Below are 18,140 nucleotides of genomic sequence, written 5' to 3'. Positions count from 1 at the left end.
AAAACCAGAATACATAAGTGTTTTTGTTGTTTTTGTTGTTGATCTTTGTGGTGGGAGCCCAAATTCTAAATTATGAAAAAGTCATATTTTTATTAGTAGCCATACAAATGGTATACAATGTTTTTAAAAGAGTAAAGGAAGAATAGACATGTAAAGAAAGAATGTGGTAGATTACATTTTGACATTCAGACTTTAAACATATAAAATCTGAATGTGAACACAATATCATGTAACTATTCTTGATAGATCTATCTATATGCTCAGGTGCAAGTTTATGCTGACTATCTGTCACATGTGAAAGAATTCTAGCTAAATTGTTTTGGAGGTGTTTAGGGAACACTGAATCAACAATTGTGGATGTTTCTTATTGTTCCCAAATAACAGAGGGCCCCATTCATATATAATATAAAATAAGTGATGGTTTAGCAACTTGGGAGTCATTGTACAGACACCCACTCAGAGCTCTTAATAACATATCCTGTCACACAGTGAGTGACATTTTTCTGTTAAATATGCAATCACCAACTAAAAGTGGTCACAAACCAGGAAGTATTAACTGTAGTGTACAAGAAGAATTAGTACAATAAGGGAAATATCTGTTTAATGCTAGATTTTTTCTTACAGTGCTAGACTACTAATGTAGTCTAATGCTACTTATTGACTACTTAATTCAATAAGTAGTATTAGAATAAATCTACATGCTAGATTTATTGCTAGACTACTATTTTTACTTTTAAATCCTGCCCCCACCCCGGGTAACTCAAATATGGTGTATATAGTAGTTCAACAATGACATCCTTGTAAGATACAGTACATTGAACTGACACCCTACAAAGGCACATGCTTGAGGCTGAATTTCAACCTAGATCTCCCTGGTTCAATCTAATACTTTATTTCAGGTGTGCCCAGCCTTATGATTTGCCTGGGCCACAATAAGTAAAGAAGAATTATCAGGTTGTGCCTAAAATATGTAATATACTTAATGTATATAAATAACAACTTCATTTATGTATGAATGTATGTATGAATATATGTGTGCATGTATATATATATTATGATCTTATGGGGCCACATTACTAGCTGTCTAGACTTGATGCGACCAAGGGGCCACCAGTTGGACACACCTTACATACAGCACCACAATGGCCCTGTACAATTTAGCATTATAGTGATTCACTAATTTTGGCATTAGCTGCAGATAGAACAATATCTAAGAAATAACACTAGGTTACATAGCTTTAATTTTGGGGCAGGGGGAATGTTTCTTCTTCATGTGGTATAGGTACCATATTAGATCTTTGTGGACTCACTAAATCCAAGCAAAGATAACAGTCTCATATGGTATTTTTCAGCACCTAGGGAATGCATTAGAGCAGGCATGTAAAACTCACGGCTCGTGGGCCAGATGCATCACTTGCTGGCCCATTCCTGCCCCGTTTAGTGAAGTGGGGGGAAAGTCATGACACCACCACTGCATTAGAGAAACTAAGGCATTACCGTTACTTGTTGCAAGGAAAAAATAACTTGCTCTTATCCTTAAAGAAACATTTTTCCCTTTCCAAATGAAAACTACTCAGTCTTATTTGAACTAAGGCAAGTAACAGAGCTTGACACCTCTCAATAAGAGAGTTTTTTAAAAAAAATGATACTCCATTCTTCTTTGAAAACGCTATAAGAAATTACAATGTCCAAAAAAAACAGACTGCTTAAAGGGCTCAGAATGATTTGGGACATTTCAGAAGCAACTCCCAGCAGCTTCACAGACTCAGGTCAACATAGCAATTGCTTTTGGGCTCAAAAGCTGTAAGGGCATAGTCAGCTCCAAACTGTGGGAAATTACTTTTATGCAGATGAACATAAAGCACTTTATATGGTTTGCAAATCTGTGACAACTCACTTCCCCAGGTTTTACAGCTCAACACACTCAGCACTGAATGTTAAAGCCATTTCATGTTTTGCTCATTTACAATAACTGTATTTAGTCTCTGTAACCAAAGCCATTTAGTGGACACAAAGAAGACAACATCAATCTTGCGGTCTTCTGCTTAATCCTCAAGCAATTTTGGTTAGCAATTATAATCTAAGAGAAATGGATTAATGTCCTATAAATGGCTCTGCATACTGAGTAATTCTGAGTAAGTTGTTATGTACATTTCAAAGTCCTCCAAGAAACAGAGAAAAAATATGACAACACAAGTGCAAAGGAGCAGTAGTGCTCCTCCCACCTTCCACCAAGCCTCCTGTGAGGACAGATTTTCTCCAAAACATTTCTTTACATAGCCTTTGCTATGATTTCCATGAAAGATTACTGGTCCATGACAACCACATAAATTTTAAGTAAAAGTTAGTCACCAGAATGTGGTTTTCTTCCTTATTTACTTTGCAAAACAAAAAGCAAAACAACAAGAACGAAAGTGTCAACAGAATTGAAGGAAAACTACTACCAAGACCAAAATCATAATATGAGGGGAAGAACTAATAAAGAGTCTACACTTACGCACAAATACAAATTACCGTTCTGTGAGAAACACAAAAACCATAGCTACAAGTTATTCACTAGGATTTGATTTGCTGTTTGGTTTTACTCTCTCCTCTATCAGTTGAAACATGAGTAAACAAGTTCATTAGTTAATAAAGTACACGCCCTGAAACTGTCTCACCGAAACATTCACTTTGTCTCATTTAAAGCCCTAGATGAAGTAATCAGTCTCTTTACAATAAGCTTCTTGATAAAGGCCAATGCCAAAGCAACGTTGCAGTTAAATCACAAGGTGCCAGGATGCAGTGAATAATACAAACACAAACAGGCAATTTATATACAAGATTTATGCTACTATTTTTAGCTTCCAAGTCCTCTACATAGTGGACAATTGAGAACACTATTTCTAATATGATAAAAAAATTGATTTCAATCTATAATGCCTATTTATTTTTAGATGAAAAAGTTGTAATGCCAACCTTTTAAGTCCAGAGGGGGAAGCATCTTTATGTTTTGAAGTTGTGAGGTAGCCAGTGGCACAGGAAATAACATGGGGCTGGAAAAAAACTGGATTTACCTAAGAGCTTGTCTACAGTGGCCCCTTGCTCAAGAGAGGAGGGGGTCAAGCTATTTTCCAAAGCACCTCAAGGCCAGACAAGGAATAATGGATGGATACAGAACCAGGAGAGATTCAACCTGGAAATCAGGATAAATTTTCTGACATTAAGAGCAATCAACCCATGGAACAGCTTGCCTTCAGAAGTTGTGGGAGCGTCATCACTGGAAGCTTTCAAGAAGAGACTGGACTGCTATCTGTCAGAAATGGTGTAGGGTCTCCTGATTGGGCAAGGGGTTGGACTACATGATCTACAAGGTCCCTTCCAACTCTGTTAATCTGTTAGAATGGATCCAACTGCCCAGGATATCATGAATACAACCACCAGGCACATTTTCCTGCCAGTGTTGCTTCAACTACTGTCGTCCATTTGGCTGGGGTACTTGAGTTGTTCAAAGCCAATCTCATCATTTTATTGGTTGCAGCACGAAGTACCAGGAATGAACCTCACCCTAACCAGTGGCCAACACCCCCTGTGCTATCACAGGTTACGGTGAGGGGCATTCCTGGCACTTTATGCCCCTTGAAGTTTTTTTTTTTCCCTTTAAGAACTTCACAGGTGGATTACTGAAAACCCTCATACACTAATTCACTATGTTTTAAACTGTAAATGTGGTTTCCCACATGAAGCAACCAAATAAGCAGCATTCTCTGTAACAGTTACATTTTAAATAAAATAATGACGTGGATAAAGTGTTCTCTCATATTCATTATTTTCTTATTTGGGGCTCATAAACTGTACATAAATAGTAAAAAAATGGGCTGTTTAACTTTGTGTCATGTGGAATTGTATCAACTTCTTTTCACTCAGAAATCAACTGAAATAGACAATTTGACCAGATATGCTGAAACATTTGCATGCAGCTGGATGGACATATAGATAGGTTGACATCTGCCCAAGCCTATATTCCTTCTCTCAATGGAGGCAAGGCCAAGATGCAAGATAAATTAAATAGCATCTTATTAAAATGAATTGCCTATAAAATAACATATAAATTCTACTTATAAAAGCAATTGCTTATTTGCGTATATTATCCTGATTGGCCAGAGGCTGTATTAAAAATTCATTCATATACTATTCATTTTTTCTCTCATAGAAACCATTGATGTAGATACATTCTAAACTGCCTTCCAGCAGAGAAAAACAGCGATGCATTAAAGTATAATTGGCAGAGAAGGAAAGGAGAGAGCCTTGATTTAGCCATTATAAAAAGGACTAAAATCACTAAGGAAGCAGCCAGCACATATGTTCCCACAAAGCGACAGCTGATCCTGAGACAAATCCTAAAGACAACCATGTTTTTCTGCAGCAATCTTTGCAGCTGTTTACATATTTACTCATCCTCCTCTTTTCACTTTCATTTATTTGTCTATAAATCTCCTCCTTTCAACAATTCAACAACTATTTATTGGAGAATTAACTACCGTGTTTCTCATATAATAAGGCCGGGTCTTATTTTTTTTTTGAGCCCAGAAAAAATGGCTAGGCTGTCTTTTTGGGGATGACTTAATTCCCCCCCCCCCCGCATCTTCAGCGGGTGGCGGTGGCTTGGCATTGGATGTTGACCTTGGCATTGGTGGGGCACTTCGTATCGGGGTCAACGCAGGCAGCACCATAACCAGGTGTGCAAAAAAAGTACTTCCTAACGGCAAGCCCCCCCCACCATTCCCCCCATTTCTCATGTTTTAATATAGGCCTTAATTTGGGGGGAGGGGCTTAATTTCATTTCATGCCTATAAAACATGCTGGGACTTCCTATTGGGGGAGGCCGTATTGTTGGAGAAACAGTGTATTACATAGATCAGTCTGGACCAACTCCCAGAATTCCCCAACCATTTGGCACTTGAAATTCACACTTCTTACAGTCATTGAGGATAAGAAACACTGATATTGATGACTATTCACAATTGGCTATAATGTAATTCTAGCAGGGATAAAAATGTTTCTGCCTTATTTTAAGTGATATCATCACCCACACATTACTGCAAAGCATATTTCAGCATGGCACATATTTTTAAAACAAACACAAATGCTGCAACAGGTCAAATAAATATTAAATAGTTGACTTACCCATTCTTCTACATTAGGAGTTTCATCATAACCTTTTGTGTTATCCCAGAGTATACTCATTTTGCCATAGTAACCTATTTTACTTCGGGTCTTTACTGCGAAAAATATTATTATAGCCAAAGCTGCAGAAATCAGGAAGCCTAATACAATGGCAATAGCCTGGGGAAAAAAACAATTAGTATGTTTAGACTACTGCTTTTACAACCCCAAATAATCTTAAATAGAATGTCTGTCTTTTTCAAATTACAAATAAATAACATGGAATCATTATATGGTTACCTAAAAAATGAAAAATTCAAAAATATATTCAACCTGTTGTTTCCACTATATTGGGAAATTTTGATTTATACGGAAAACTAAACAAATTGGGGAAGAGCTTCATAAACATAGAAATAAGCATTATTTACATGAATGCACACAGCATGCATTATTTTAACAATAATATTTATGCAGTAAATAAATATGTCCCTCATATTTTACTGAATTCAGTCTGATGGAGCACTGAAAAAAGAATCTAACCTTCTCCATGTTTAATCTACAGTATATTTTTCCAGTCAAATACAAACATTTTGAATATAGTAATCAAAATATGTAATAAAGTTAACTTTTTTCAATAAAATTATAAACATCTTTTTAATGAGCAGATAAATTCCATATTCCCCATTCATATTGATTTGCTTACAAAGAATAAAGCTTGCACAAATGCAATATATATATCCAAAATTCTTTTCCATTTACATAATTTCCTTTGGCAATAGCATAAGTTAGTCTAATCAAATAGAAACAACTGCAGTCAATACATTTAGCAAAAGATTTTATAAATGAAGTAGAATTTTATTTAGGGAACATAGAGTTGGACTGAAAATGTACAGGTAAAAGCATATAATGGTATACACATGCAATCAAACCATTGTTGGAACCCTCAACTTATATGATAGAATGAAGGAAGTTCTAGCTTCCACCTTTTGTAGGTTAATTCTTATCTAAACTGGGTAGCTATGGAAGTAGTATTCTCCTAATGAACTACACTAGAATTTCAATAATCCCAAAGTTAATGGCAGTTATTAGGGGTGTTGTAGCCCAAAACATCAACAATGTTGATGCCAAAGCATCATCAAAGTTGATGCATTGATGATGCTATCTAGTTTAGTCATAAAATGTCTGCAAGAAAACAACCAACCTTACAGAGCACCAAGATTCCCCCCAAAACTTCTAGCAAGCATTGTGTCAGAATCTGTTTAGAAGGAATGAGAACCAAGATATTTCTTTTTTGTTTGTTTGTTTGTTTTGTTTTCCTATAGTAAGAACAAAAAAATAAAATCATACTGCTGAAAAAAATGGGTGGCTAACATTCGGTGTCCTGGACAAACCAGTGAAATCATTTCTGCATAAAACTAAGTTTTAATTCTATTTTTACTTAAAATACAACTAATATTTTGCATTGGGGATGATACTAGTTTATTTACATACCTCCTGAGGTTCCACCATACAGTAGTGATATAAGTATTGATTCACGTAGAGCCCAGCAGTTGTGGATGTGTAAAACTGGCTGCACATCATATAGATCTGATTGTAGATCACTGATCCAGAAGCTTGTGCAGTTGGGTTGACTGCTAGTGTATATACAATTGCAGCAATGAACATCAAGAAGAGCAATATAGAGCTTGCTATTATCACTAAGAGATAATATTTCCTTGTCCTGGCCATCTTAGTCTTTGTAACCCCAGTTACAAAAGCCATCAATCCAGCAATAAAGCAAAAAGCTGCCATTGCAAGTATAAAGCCTTTTGCTCCGCGTGGATCAATATAATTTCCTCCAAGGCCATATGCATTATTATAGCCAAAACCACTGCTGCCCATGTATCCACCATAGTTGGTTCCAAAACCTCCATAGCCAGGTAACCCGAAACCAGTTCCTAGTCCACCTCCATACATGTCCATATCCCAAGCCAGAGTAGAAGCAACACATGCAAAGACCCCAATAGACATGACTAGTATGAGAATTGACATGATCTTGATTATTCCTGGTGGGGAGGACCATTTGTAGAAACGTTGCACTTCATCTTCCGGATAATAAGAATACGCTGGTTGAGAGTGCATAGGCTGAGAATGGAATTCACCACCAAATGTATTGTTGCTTGATAAATAGTGTGAAGGTATGCTACAAAGATTTAAAAAAAACTATTAGACACTACTTTATCAAAGCAAATAACATTAAACATCAAGTTTACTTCTTTACACTTCTCCAAAACGTATTTATATATGCTACATATTCATATGTATAATCTGCCATGATCAAATACAATATGCACGTAGAAAGTCCGTAAGATTTCTTGCTGCTTCCAAGAAATGTTTATCATTAAGTAGTGTTCAGCTGCTAATGTCTGACCAAAAGATTTAATGAAGCAGGGAATTATGTGCATGTATGTAATAGTCATTAAACTGTGGTGAGATGGAAGTCATTTCCATAAATGGTACTTTTTAGACATATGAGAGAAAATTAGAAAATCAGATGGAAAATATATTTTATTAACATTCATCAAATTGAGCCGTCAGTCTGGATCAGCAATTAATGTTTCTTCCATTAAAATAAATACCTTGGTTAAATGAAGCTATGGTCAATTATTGTGATATTTCTATTACTGGAGAAGTACATTTTACCTCTCTTTCAGCTCAAATTTGTATTTAATTAGATTCAAAGCTCCCAAATATTTGTGTGCCTACTGTGAAATATTCAGCTATTTTGAAAATATATAAAAGTTTTAAACAAAATGAGCGGGTGCTACAGTGTATCTTAGCTTTAATCATAATATAATACACTAATCACTGTACATACATTTTAATAGCTTTGTCATTATAAAGAATTAAGAAATTCTGGATTAAGAAACAATGGAAAAAACTGCGAGAATCCATATTTTAATAGTGTACTTTACTTATCTACAGTAAATGAAATAAGATATTTACTATTCATCTGGACGATACGGTGGAGGACTTTCAAAAGGTTTGGGTGACATAGTGGAACTTGGGTTGTGATGTTTTTACCTATAGAAAAGATACTCCAATAAGTTATTTAATAACTGAATTGAAGCAAAATGCTACCAACTATGTGAAATGCTAATTTTCAAGATTAAGTTCATGGTGCAACACAAATCTTTTAGCCAAGAATACCTGGAATGATGAATTAAATTATTAATTCTCTATATCACAATCAGCTATTTTCAATTATCTATTTTTAATTGTATAATTTACCCTAGTAATTCACAGGCAGTTGTTTAGATTCACTGTGCAATCTTACAGAAATGCAGGCACTCCTCACTCAGTGACCACAAATGAGACCAATTATTCCAACACTTCGTAAGTGAAGTGGTCTCTAAATGAAATTGAACTCATGTTCTTACTTCAACATTCCTTTGCTTTATGCACATGCAAAGGTTGTACCATAAATGCAAGGATAGGTTGCAAGGTTATTTTCATCACCCTTGTAATTGTCACTAAACAAGGCAGTTCCCTAAATGAGGTATACCCATAATTTGGAGATTAGCTCTTCTGCATCTGTTTATTTCAAACAAATATGTAGACTTCCACTGAAATATGCATCATAGATCCTGCTCCCTCAGAGCTTCTATAGTAAGTAATCTTTTTAGTCTAGATAAAAACTGCAATGTCACATTCTGAACATATTTTATAAATAAGGAGGTAGCAGGAAATGTCAAAGGAGCTCCATTCATAATGTTCCTTTTATTGATGAAAATTTTTTTCACCTCTTTCAAGAAAAGTAACAACCAGAAAAAAAGTATATCGTGCTACAGACAAGGCACACAGGTTTTTTTTTTTTACTAAGGGTAACCTTAGTTCAAACCTACTGAAAATATTCTTGCTCTCAAAGCACCTGTTGTTTTTTAATAATAAAATATAGTGAAAACAATACAGTGCAGAATGTTTTACAACTATGAACCAGACCTAGGATGATAGTAACATATTAATTGCTATATTACATTAATTCACCAAAGTAATACCATAAATGTGTTTATTTAAACATATCTGAATAAATCAAACATAAGATTATTAAAGGAATCACATTAATGGACGGGATGGCACTATTGCAAGAAGCTGGGGTTGTTGTTATAGGAAACACAGCCTAACACTAAAGACTTCATTTTTTAGCAAATTTCCTGAAGATTTGTCTTTAGTTCTTTAAGAGCAAACTTAAAGATGTTCACAACCATAGATTGGAAAAAATAGCTCAGTGTAAAATACAAAATGACTTCATTTGCAAAGAGCAGAAAAATTCATGTACCTGCCAGATATATTTAAGTTGGACACACTTGTAAGTCAAATTAATACTAAAGGAAAATAGGCATTAACATTACCAGAAGATGCTTTCCAATTTATCAGTAGAAGAAAACAATGGCACTTTAAAACCTGGCCATGGAATCAGTTTGTAATATACTGTCTTTATCGAATGCTTAAACTGCTATCAAGAAATTATGTCGAGTAGGTATAGAACAAAAGTTAAGATAGCATACAATTTCGGATGTATCCTGACCAAGGCTTTCATGTGGCATAATCTTCTCAATCATAAAATGCTATGGAACAGGTAGAAAATTTTTGTCAAGTCTAATTATATCCCACCGTTCTGGGGTGTTTTTTTTTCTTACACTGAAAATAAATAACAGGGAGCAGTGAAATAATTAGAGACGTTTATTTGCCAACTTTTAAAAACCATCTCAGTCACCTGCTAAATGCACCTATATTTGCTACAACTAAGGAGTGTAACTAGCTGGTATATGGAAACACAGTAAGTCTTGATAAATGGATATTTAACAGAAATTCTTTCCAGAGGAAAAGTAGACAGATTGAGGCTTAGAACACACATCAAGCTAAGTCAAAAATGCAGGTTGCTTGTTTGAAACGCAGCCTCCAAATTTAAAAGGTACAAAGTTGATTGTCACTCAGCATAAATATCCCCGAGGGATCCTTATCAAGGGATAAATAAATATCCCTTGAAACTTAAGGAGAAAAATAAAAGAGAAGACCAAGGCACATTCCACCCCCTCCCCATTTCCTGCGTTCCCTACGGCTCCCCCACCCTCCTCCGGCCACTATTGCTCAACTTTAGGAGAAGCCTGAACAAACTAGTTTGATCCAGAGAGATCAGAGCTACCCGGTTCAGAGGCCGTGGGAACGACGTACCTTTCCAAGTCCTAAAGTTAACGCGACTGCGACAGGCACAGGGACACTTATCTCATCAGAGTTTCAATTCGGAGCAAAAACAATTAGGGAAAGAATTCCTTCCGGGCTCCCCTCCGAGCGCCTCTAATGCTGCTCAGTCCTGATCACCAGCTCCGTTGAAAGGCAACCTTACTTACGTCGCCTTCACGGAGCTTCAACCACCTGTTGAGGTTTCGCACTTCTTTAAGAGACGCATCGCCTCCTTCAGCAGCCCAGGCAGGCTATCTCGCGCGCGCCACACCCAAGCCCGGAGAGGGCATGCGCAATACCTACATACCTGAGCAAAGGGAGGGGAGAGGCGCCTTCGCCCCGCTCGGCTCCATTGGCCGAGCGCTTTCTTCCAGGCCAATTCGGGGGCGGGGCGCGGAGGGACCCAAGAGGCTGAGATGCGAAGAGAAGCGCCTTTGTCTCTCTGTGTGACCCAAACACCTGAAACTCGCCCGCGGGCAACCCGTAGGTTGGTCGGATGAGTCCTTCAGGGCGGGAGAGTCCCTTTAACGCAAGGAGGATTTGTTTCCAGAGATTGTTTCGCTGCCGTCCGACAGTTTCAACCACAAGCAGTAGCAGCTCGCCAATAAATAATTAGACTAAGGCTTGTCCAGCGTTTTCCTCTTACTGTAGCCATCTAGATAGCTTCTTCCAAGGGGAAGCAATTTATTTTTCTGCCTGGCTTCCGTGGAGGCGAGATCTCAAAAAAAGAAGAGGCGCTCCGGGACAGCCACTTCGGCAAACTTGGTGCTATATACCTTTTGGGGTGATCGAAAGTTTCAGATTGGGTTTATAGCTTATTTACTCTTTTGTAATTATCACTGGAGTCATAATGTGCAAATAGGCACTGCACGCACACAAGTTTCGTTGAAAAGGAATGTTCAACTTCAGGGAGACAGCCCCCATCTCAGAATTATAAGGTGGGAGACGTGCTATGTGTTTCTCAATTTTTCTCAATTTTAGCAATGTTAAGTTGTGCGGACTTTTAACTCTCAGAATTCCCCACTCAGCAAGAGAAACACTGCTAGAAGAAGAAGAGCACATCAAGTGGCCTGGAGAAATGTTAGAAGTGGAGGCTAGACAGACACACCAAATAATGTTACCAAACTCTGATTGTTTAGTCTGTGACAGAAGAGAAATATTTAATACATGGTTGAAGAGAGATCGTGACTAATTTTAAATACAGATGAAAGAAAGAAAAAATCAGGGTTGTTGTGCCATCAGTCAGTACTTTCTGGAGCTCATTTATTTATTCAACTTGTATTGCCATCCAGCATCACTCAGTGACTGGGTGGAGCCTAGCAATAAAACAACACTGAACCAAAACAAATGAATTAAAACAAACATAAGGCATGCAATAAAAACTACATTAAAACACATACCATAATAAATGTAGACACTAGCAAATCCAACCAATACATCACATTCAACACAGGCATTGTAAAAGCTGACTCTCATAGCAATGGCAAAGTCATTACTCAACTTTCAACTAGTTTCCAATTTATTTTTAGGAAAGATTGTTGAGTGAGTAGTGGCCCCTGGATGAAGTGAGGTCTTTTCAGTCAGGGTTCAGGTTGGGTTAACCACTCAAACAAGGTTAACCAGGCTTGTGGATGACAGACAGTGGTAGTCCATCTATTAAGACAGTGATAATCCATCTGTCCTGACTCCTGGATCTCTTAGTGTCATTCAATATCATTGACGATATTATCCTGACTCTGGACTGGGAGTTGAAGGCACCGTGATTTTCCTCCTTTGTGTCACGTTAAGCTGGGTTTGGGAAGTGGGGGAAAGGTCAAACCCTAGGCCCCTGGGATGTGGAATAGCTTAGATAGGGTTCATATATTTCACCCCTCCTCTTTAACATCTATATGAAGCTGTTGGGAAAGCTCATCCAGTAGCATGGATGCAATATCATTAATATATTGATGATACCCAATTGTATATTTGGGTACAGTGATCAAGCAACAGTGTCCCAGTGTTGGCCCAGTGACTGGAGGTTGTAAAGGTTTGATTGGGAGGACCAGCATTGATTTAATGCTAGCAAAATGCAGTGGCTCTGAGTTTTGATCCTCCTGGATCCGGTGAGGTATTATCTGACTCTTGCCAGGATTGCAACTATGGGTAGGGGGGCAGATTCACACAGATTTATCTTGTGCATAGTTCCTATTACTAGCCAAGAGGCCTTTCTCATAGTCACTCACACCCTAATCATTTCTCGGTGGAATCATTATAATATGTTTGACAGAGGGTTTCCCATGAAGACCATGTGGAAATTGCAACTGGTCTACAGTGCAGTGGTGCAGACGCTTTTGGGTAATGTACAGTTTGTCCATGTTATACAGTTGCTACACAGGCTTCTAGTTTTTCCAGGGGTAATTCAAGATTCTGATATCATTTTTAAAGTCCTGAGTGGCACAGGAACAGATTGTGAAACACCTCTCCCTGAGGATATCTGCCACTGTACCAAGTCCAATAGGGTGGCCGCACCCAGGTCCTTTCCCTTAAATGTTATCATACCATCACTAGCAGCCCTTGCCCTTTGAAATACCTTCCCTCTGAAATCTGGCAGGTCCTTACCCTCCTAGCCTTCTGGAAAGCCTTGGCTGGAAGATCTGGCTCTTTCTACCAACACATTGGAGTAACGTATTAGCTGGAAACCAGAAGTGTTGTTTTGTGCTTTTTATTGTCTTATTATTTATAAACTGCCCAATATTATGGTAAATGATGGCCAGTTATATAAATATTTTAAACCAATCAAATTTGGGCCAAATCAGGGACCTCTTACAGTATTCAATATCATCCTGGGCCATGGATTGAGAACTGTTCTTTTAAGGAGCATTTGAAATGTTGGAATATATACCCTTGGGAACTTTTAACACTATTCAAGCTTCAGAGTAGTAACAGGGCTGTGTGGCATTTTTCTATTCCAAAAAAGGCACCTCAAAATATATGAGGGTAGCTGTGTGGTCCCAGGAAAAGAGGTAGCTTCTATTAAAAGTTCTAAGAAGATGCTTCATTCAAACTTCCATTTGCTCCAAAGCATCTTATAGTATTTGTTTATATTTAAATGTAACTTGCTATACTGCCTGCCCAATTGTTGAATAGTCTCAGCCATTTATAATGGAAAAGATAAAATGACAAGTACCAACAAATAGCAGGTGAAATTAATAATCAACTCTTCAAATTAGCAGTTGAAAATATGTGTTTTGAAGATTAAAAAAAAACTCATAAAGATCTTAGGTCCTTCAGGAATTCAGTCATTAGGAGTTATAGCAATAGACAAAACCTGTAAATGCACAGATTTTGTAGGCATGCATTCCAAACAGCTTGGATGGCAACAAAGAAAGCTTGTTCACCAGTTGTTACAATGGCAATTCTCAGTAAGCATAGAATTGCATATAGAAAACTCTGTTCTCCCAAATAATCTGGATCTAAGGAATGTAGCATGTTCAAGATAATTTATTGTACTTTGTATTTTGCCCAGAATTGGCAAATAAATTTGGCCTTGAATGCAAAGCCTTCCGCATTAGTACTAATTACCTGCTTTGCCCACAAGGCAGGCACAATCTGGTGAACTGCATAGCAACAGATCTATTTTCCGATTTCAGTGTGGCAACTTTCTGAATTTCAGAGATACTTCTTACACTGCAGCATACATACAACCATGATATCATGACAACAACTTTAGAGCCATTATTGGATCTAATTACATAATATTTCCACCCAATTAGATAAAAATACAATACTGGCAATTAGAAAATTATTTTCTGGAGGATATTGACATCTGAAAAAGTGATCCAGTTTGGTGTGGTACAGTGCTTTTCAAACTTGGTAGCTTTTAATATATATGAACTTCCAACTCCCAGAATTCTCCAGTCAGCATGCTTACTCTATCCCTTCTGTGATTCATTTATTAAAAATGATGAATTAAAGAGATCGATATATCCCAATCATTATAGATAGGTTCAGGTTGCTGTTCTTCTACAGCATTTAAATCTTTTCTTTTCACTTCACATTCCATTGCCTTGCAATGGAATAATGTCCCAAGTATCTTTCTCTGAACCAATTATCTTGAAAAAACAGATGTCAAGCATTTAAATGAGTTGCTAACACAAAGATTAACATTTGGCAAATGACAGAATATAATATAAAGCAGTTTGCTGCCTCAGGATACAAACCTCAAACACATGGAGGTTTGATTAATACTTAATTTAGTGGTGATGGTTAGAATATAATCACTTCAAAACACTTTCAGCTTTTGAATTTTAAACACAGTGTGGTAGGATCAGTTTGCAAAAGTAAGAAGCTGAATGCATAATAATAAACTATTGCAGAATGCAATTACCATTTATGATTGCCCATATTTGGCAAAGCACTACACATACCTGCTGCGTTGCCTAAATTCACTTACTTATATGCAGTAAAAAATGAGAGGCAAAAGATTGAGACAAATCACACTACATATGAAATCATTCTGATCCGCCAAACCTAATACATCTTACAACTATTCTGAAGCATTAAGGGAATGGGAGTGGGAGGCTTCCGGGGATGGGAGTGGGAGGCCTTGTGCTGTCTTAGTTCACTTCCTTCCTCTGCGGCTGCTCTCAGTCAGTGTTGATAGGAGGGGAGAGATCCAACCCTCACTCACTGCTTTACAGGGTTCCGCAGGGCTGGGTACTCTCTCCGCTAGGATTCGGGTGCAGCGATTGGAGGGTCACTGAAGTCCCTGGGTCAGCGTCGGCATGTTCACCCTGGCGACTTCTTATCTGGTCCAGATGCCTCCGCCAGATACGCCCGTCCCCCAACTGGATGCGGTATGACCTTGGCCCGGTGATGGCCACGATCTTCCCAGGTACCCACAGGGGATCGCCTGCGTAGTTCCTGACGAAAACTTGGTCCTGTAATACAAAACTCCTGACCCTAGTGTTAGAGCCCAATGGCGTGTCTGGGCAATAGTGGGGATGTAGTCTATCCAGCACTCTCCTTAGCCGTCTGCCCATCAGTAATTCGGCTGGGGACTTGTTTGTGACAGTACATGGGGTCGAGTGTTGGCTTAAGAGAAAACGAGAGAGTCTGGAGTGCCAGTCGTCTTGAGTGAATCTTGCCAACGCCTCTTTTGCTGACCTAACGGCTCTCTCCGCCAACCCATTGCTAGTGGGATGGAAGGGGGCCGTTAGGATATGCCGGATGCCCAGGTTGGTGGCATACCGGCTGAATTCTGTGGATGTAAATTGGGGCCCATTGTCTGAGACTATGGTGTCAGGCAGACCGTGCGTAACAAATAAGCGGGTCAGAGCCTGGGCAATTGCTCGGGTGGTGGTTGTGGGTAGGAGGGCCACATCGATCCATTTGGAGAATGAATCCACGACCACCAGGAAGGTCTTGCCGTGGAATGGCCCGGCCAAGTCAATATGCAACCGTGACCACGGTGCGTTGGTACTTTCCCATTTGGTTGGGGTGGTGATCGGTGGTGCTGGCCTGGATTGTTGACAGGGGCGGCAGGAGCTTACCCATTTCGTGATCTTGTCGTCCATGCCCGGCCACCAGACGTAACTCCGGGCCAACGACTTCATCCGGACGATGCCAGGGTGCCCCTCATGTAACGCCTTCAGGACGGGTGTGCGCAGAGGTTTTGGAATGACAACTCTGGTCCCCCATAACAGGCAGCACTGTAAACTGGAAAGTTCTTGCTGGCGGGTTTTGAACGGTGAGAATTCAGTTGAGAGATTACCGCCCGGCCACCCCTCCGTACCCAGTCCAGAACCTGGGCGATAAGTTTATCTTTTTGGAGTGGAGAGCGATGTCGCCAGCGGTGACTGGGATGTCGAACTCACTGGCATCGAAAATGGCATGGACCGGGGCCGGGTCCTCCACGGGTGCTGGCAACGGGCAGCGGCTGAGGGCGTCGGCGTGGCTGAGATTTTTCCCTGGGCGGTGAACCAGTTTGTACGAGTATGCCGCCAGGAATAGGGTCCACCTAGTCATCCTGGGGGACAAGACTTGCGGTGTTTGTTTTTCTCCTGATAGAAGCCCCAACAGTGGTTTGTGATCTGTGACAAGTTCGAAGTTGTGACCAAACAGAAATTCATGGAATTTTTTTGACCGCAGCAACGGCAGCTAGGGCCTCTTTGTCAATTTGGCTATAATTACGCTCGGTTGTTGACAAGGTTCTAGAAAAGAATGCAATTGGCGCTTGAACCATTGGGAAGTCTGTGGCTTAAGACAGCCCCGATCCCGAAAGGTGAGGCATCTGCAGCTAAGACCAGAGGAAGGTGCTGGTCAAATTGTATTAGGACAGCGTCCGAAGTGAGTAGCGATTTGACTGCTTTAAAAGCGTATTCCTCTTTGGGACCCCAATGCCACGGAGTGTTTTTGTCTAGAAGTCTATGCAGCGGTTCAGCTACTGAGGCTTTGTGGGGTAGGAATGACGCATAGTTTAGCAGACCCAGGAAAGCTTGTAATTCTGCCTTGGAAGACGGAGTGGGTGCCTCATGTATGGCTTTAACTTTAGACTCCACGGGGTGGATGCCAGAGGCGTCTATTTTATACCCAAGAAAGTCCACCTGCCTAGTGGCGATGGCACACTTCTCCCTTTTTAGTTTGAGGCCATGCTGCCTGAACCTATCCAATACCGCTCTGACTCTGAGAAAAAGTTGGGGCCTGTCCCTGGCTGAAATCAAAATGTCATCAAAGTACGGAACTACGCCAGGAGGCCTTGCAGTATCCGTTCCATTAATGACTGGAAGATTCCTGGGGCGACGCTAACACCAAATTGGAGGCGCTTGCATGAAACGCCCTCTGTGGGTGACAATAGTTTGTAATTGGCCGTTTGATTATCCACAGGAAATTGCTGATAAGCCTGTGACATATCCAATTTGGCGAATATGGTTCCCGGTTCAAATGTGTGTAGTAAGTGTTGGATTACTGGGACTGGGTATGCGCTAGTCTGTAGATAGCGGTTAATTGTGGTTTTATAGTCAGAACACATTCTGATACTACCATCTTTTTTAAGGGGTGTGACAATTGGAGTCTCCCATTTAGCGAAATCCGTGGGCTCGATCACCCCTTGTTGGAGCAATTTGTCCAGTTCTGCATCCAGCTTAGCGCACAGAGCAAATGGTACTCTGCGCGGTTTTAAACGGACGGGAACTGCTTGGGGGTCCACCGAAAAGGAAATGGGTGTACCATTATAACAACCCAATTCATTGCTGAACACATCAGCATAGTCTGAAACTAGTGAGTCGATATCGGAAGGTGAGACAGCATGTACTCCCGTTAAGTTAAGGCCGAGATAGGGGAACCAATCCAACCCCAAAAGGCTAGGGAGGGCACCATCTACCACCACTAAAGGCAGATGGCCTTTAAAGGATTTGAATTTAACGAGGAACTTGCCTGTTCCGAGTACTGGAATATTCTTCCCCTGGTAATCCCTCAAGGTGAGACGACTCTTCTGGAGTTGCTCCCTGGAGAGGTTGGGTCGTATTTTCTTAAGTGTGCTCCAAGAGATGATTGATAGTGCCGATCCGGTATCGACTTCCATAAGACAGGGTTTACCTTCTAAATGAATAGAGAGGTAATTTTATTAGGTGTCAAAAAGTGTGGTTAGCTTGGTAGCATGTATAACAATTTTCTACTTGCCTGGGTGGTCCCGGAGGGGAGTAAGGGGACGATGCCTTTTGTGGGGCCGCGTGCATTGCCTGGCAGGCCCTGGCGATGTGGCCTTTCTTGTCGCAATTGTTGCAGGTGGCGTT

General features: G+C 39.7%; 1 protein-coding gene across 4 annotated transcripts in view; it reads right to left on the bottom strand.

Annotated features, from left to right (window-relative positions):
* Positions 1-18,140, bottom strand: part of OCLN (occludin) — a 389,915-nt gene that overhangs the window by 16,936 nt on the left and 354,839 nt on the right. Inside the window, exons 1-4 of one of the 4 annotated variants that reach the window (XM_026718393.2) lie at positions 10,536-10,653; positions 8,131-8,208; positions 6,637-7,327; positions 5,167-5,325 (exon numbers count right to left, since the gene is read on the bottom strand). In XM_026718393.2, the coding sequence (XP_026574178.2) occupies positions 5,167-5,325; positions 6,637-7,327; positions 8,131-8,180 (900 nt within the window). In that variant the 5' untranslated portion in view covers positions 8,181-8,208; positions 10,536-10,653. Of the gene's footprint in view, positions 1-5,166; positions 5,326-6,636; positions 7,328-8,130; positions 8,211-9,692; positions 9,828-10,359; positions 10,654-18,140 lie in introns of those variants that run through there. The other 3 variants (XM_026718385.2, XM_026718400.2, XM_087927126.1) reach the window with 3 other exon arrangements.

This window comes from Pseudonaja textilis, chromosome 2, assembly GCF_049901715.1.
Source record: "Pseudonaja textilis isolate UNSWEBS1 chromosome 2, rPseTex1.2, whole genome shotgun sequence".
NCBI classification, from domain to species: domain Eukaryota; kingdom Metazoa; phylum Chordata; class Lepidosauria; order Squamata; family Elapidae; genus Pseudonaja; species Pseudonaja textilis.
This window is presented reverse-complemented; position numbering and strand designations above follow the sequence as displayed.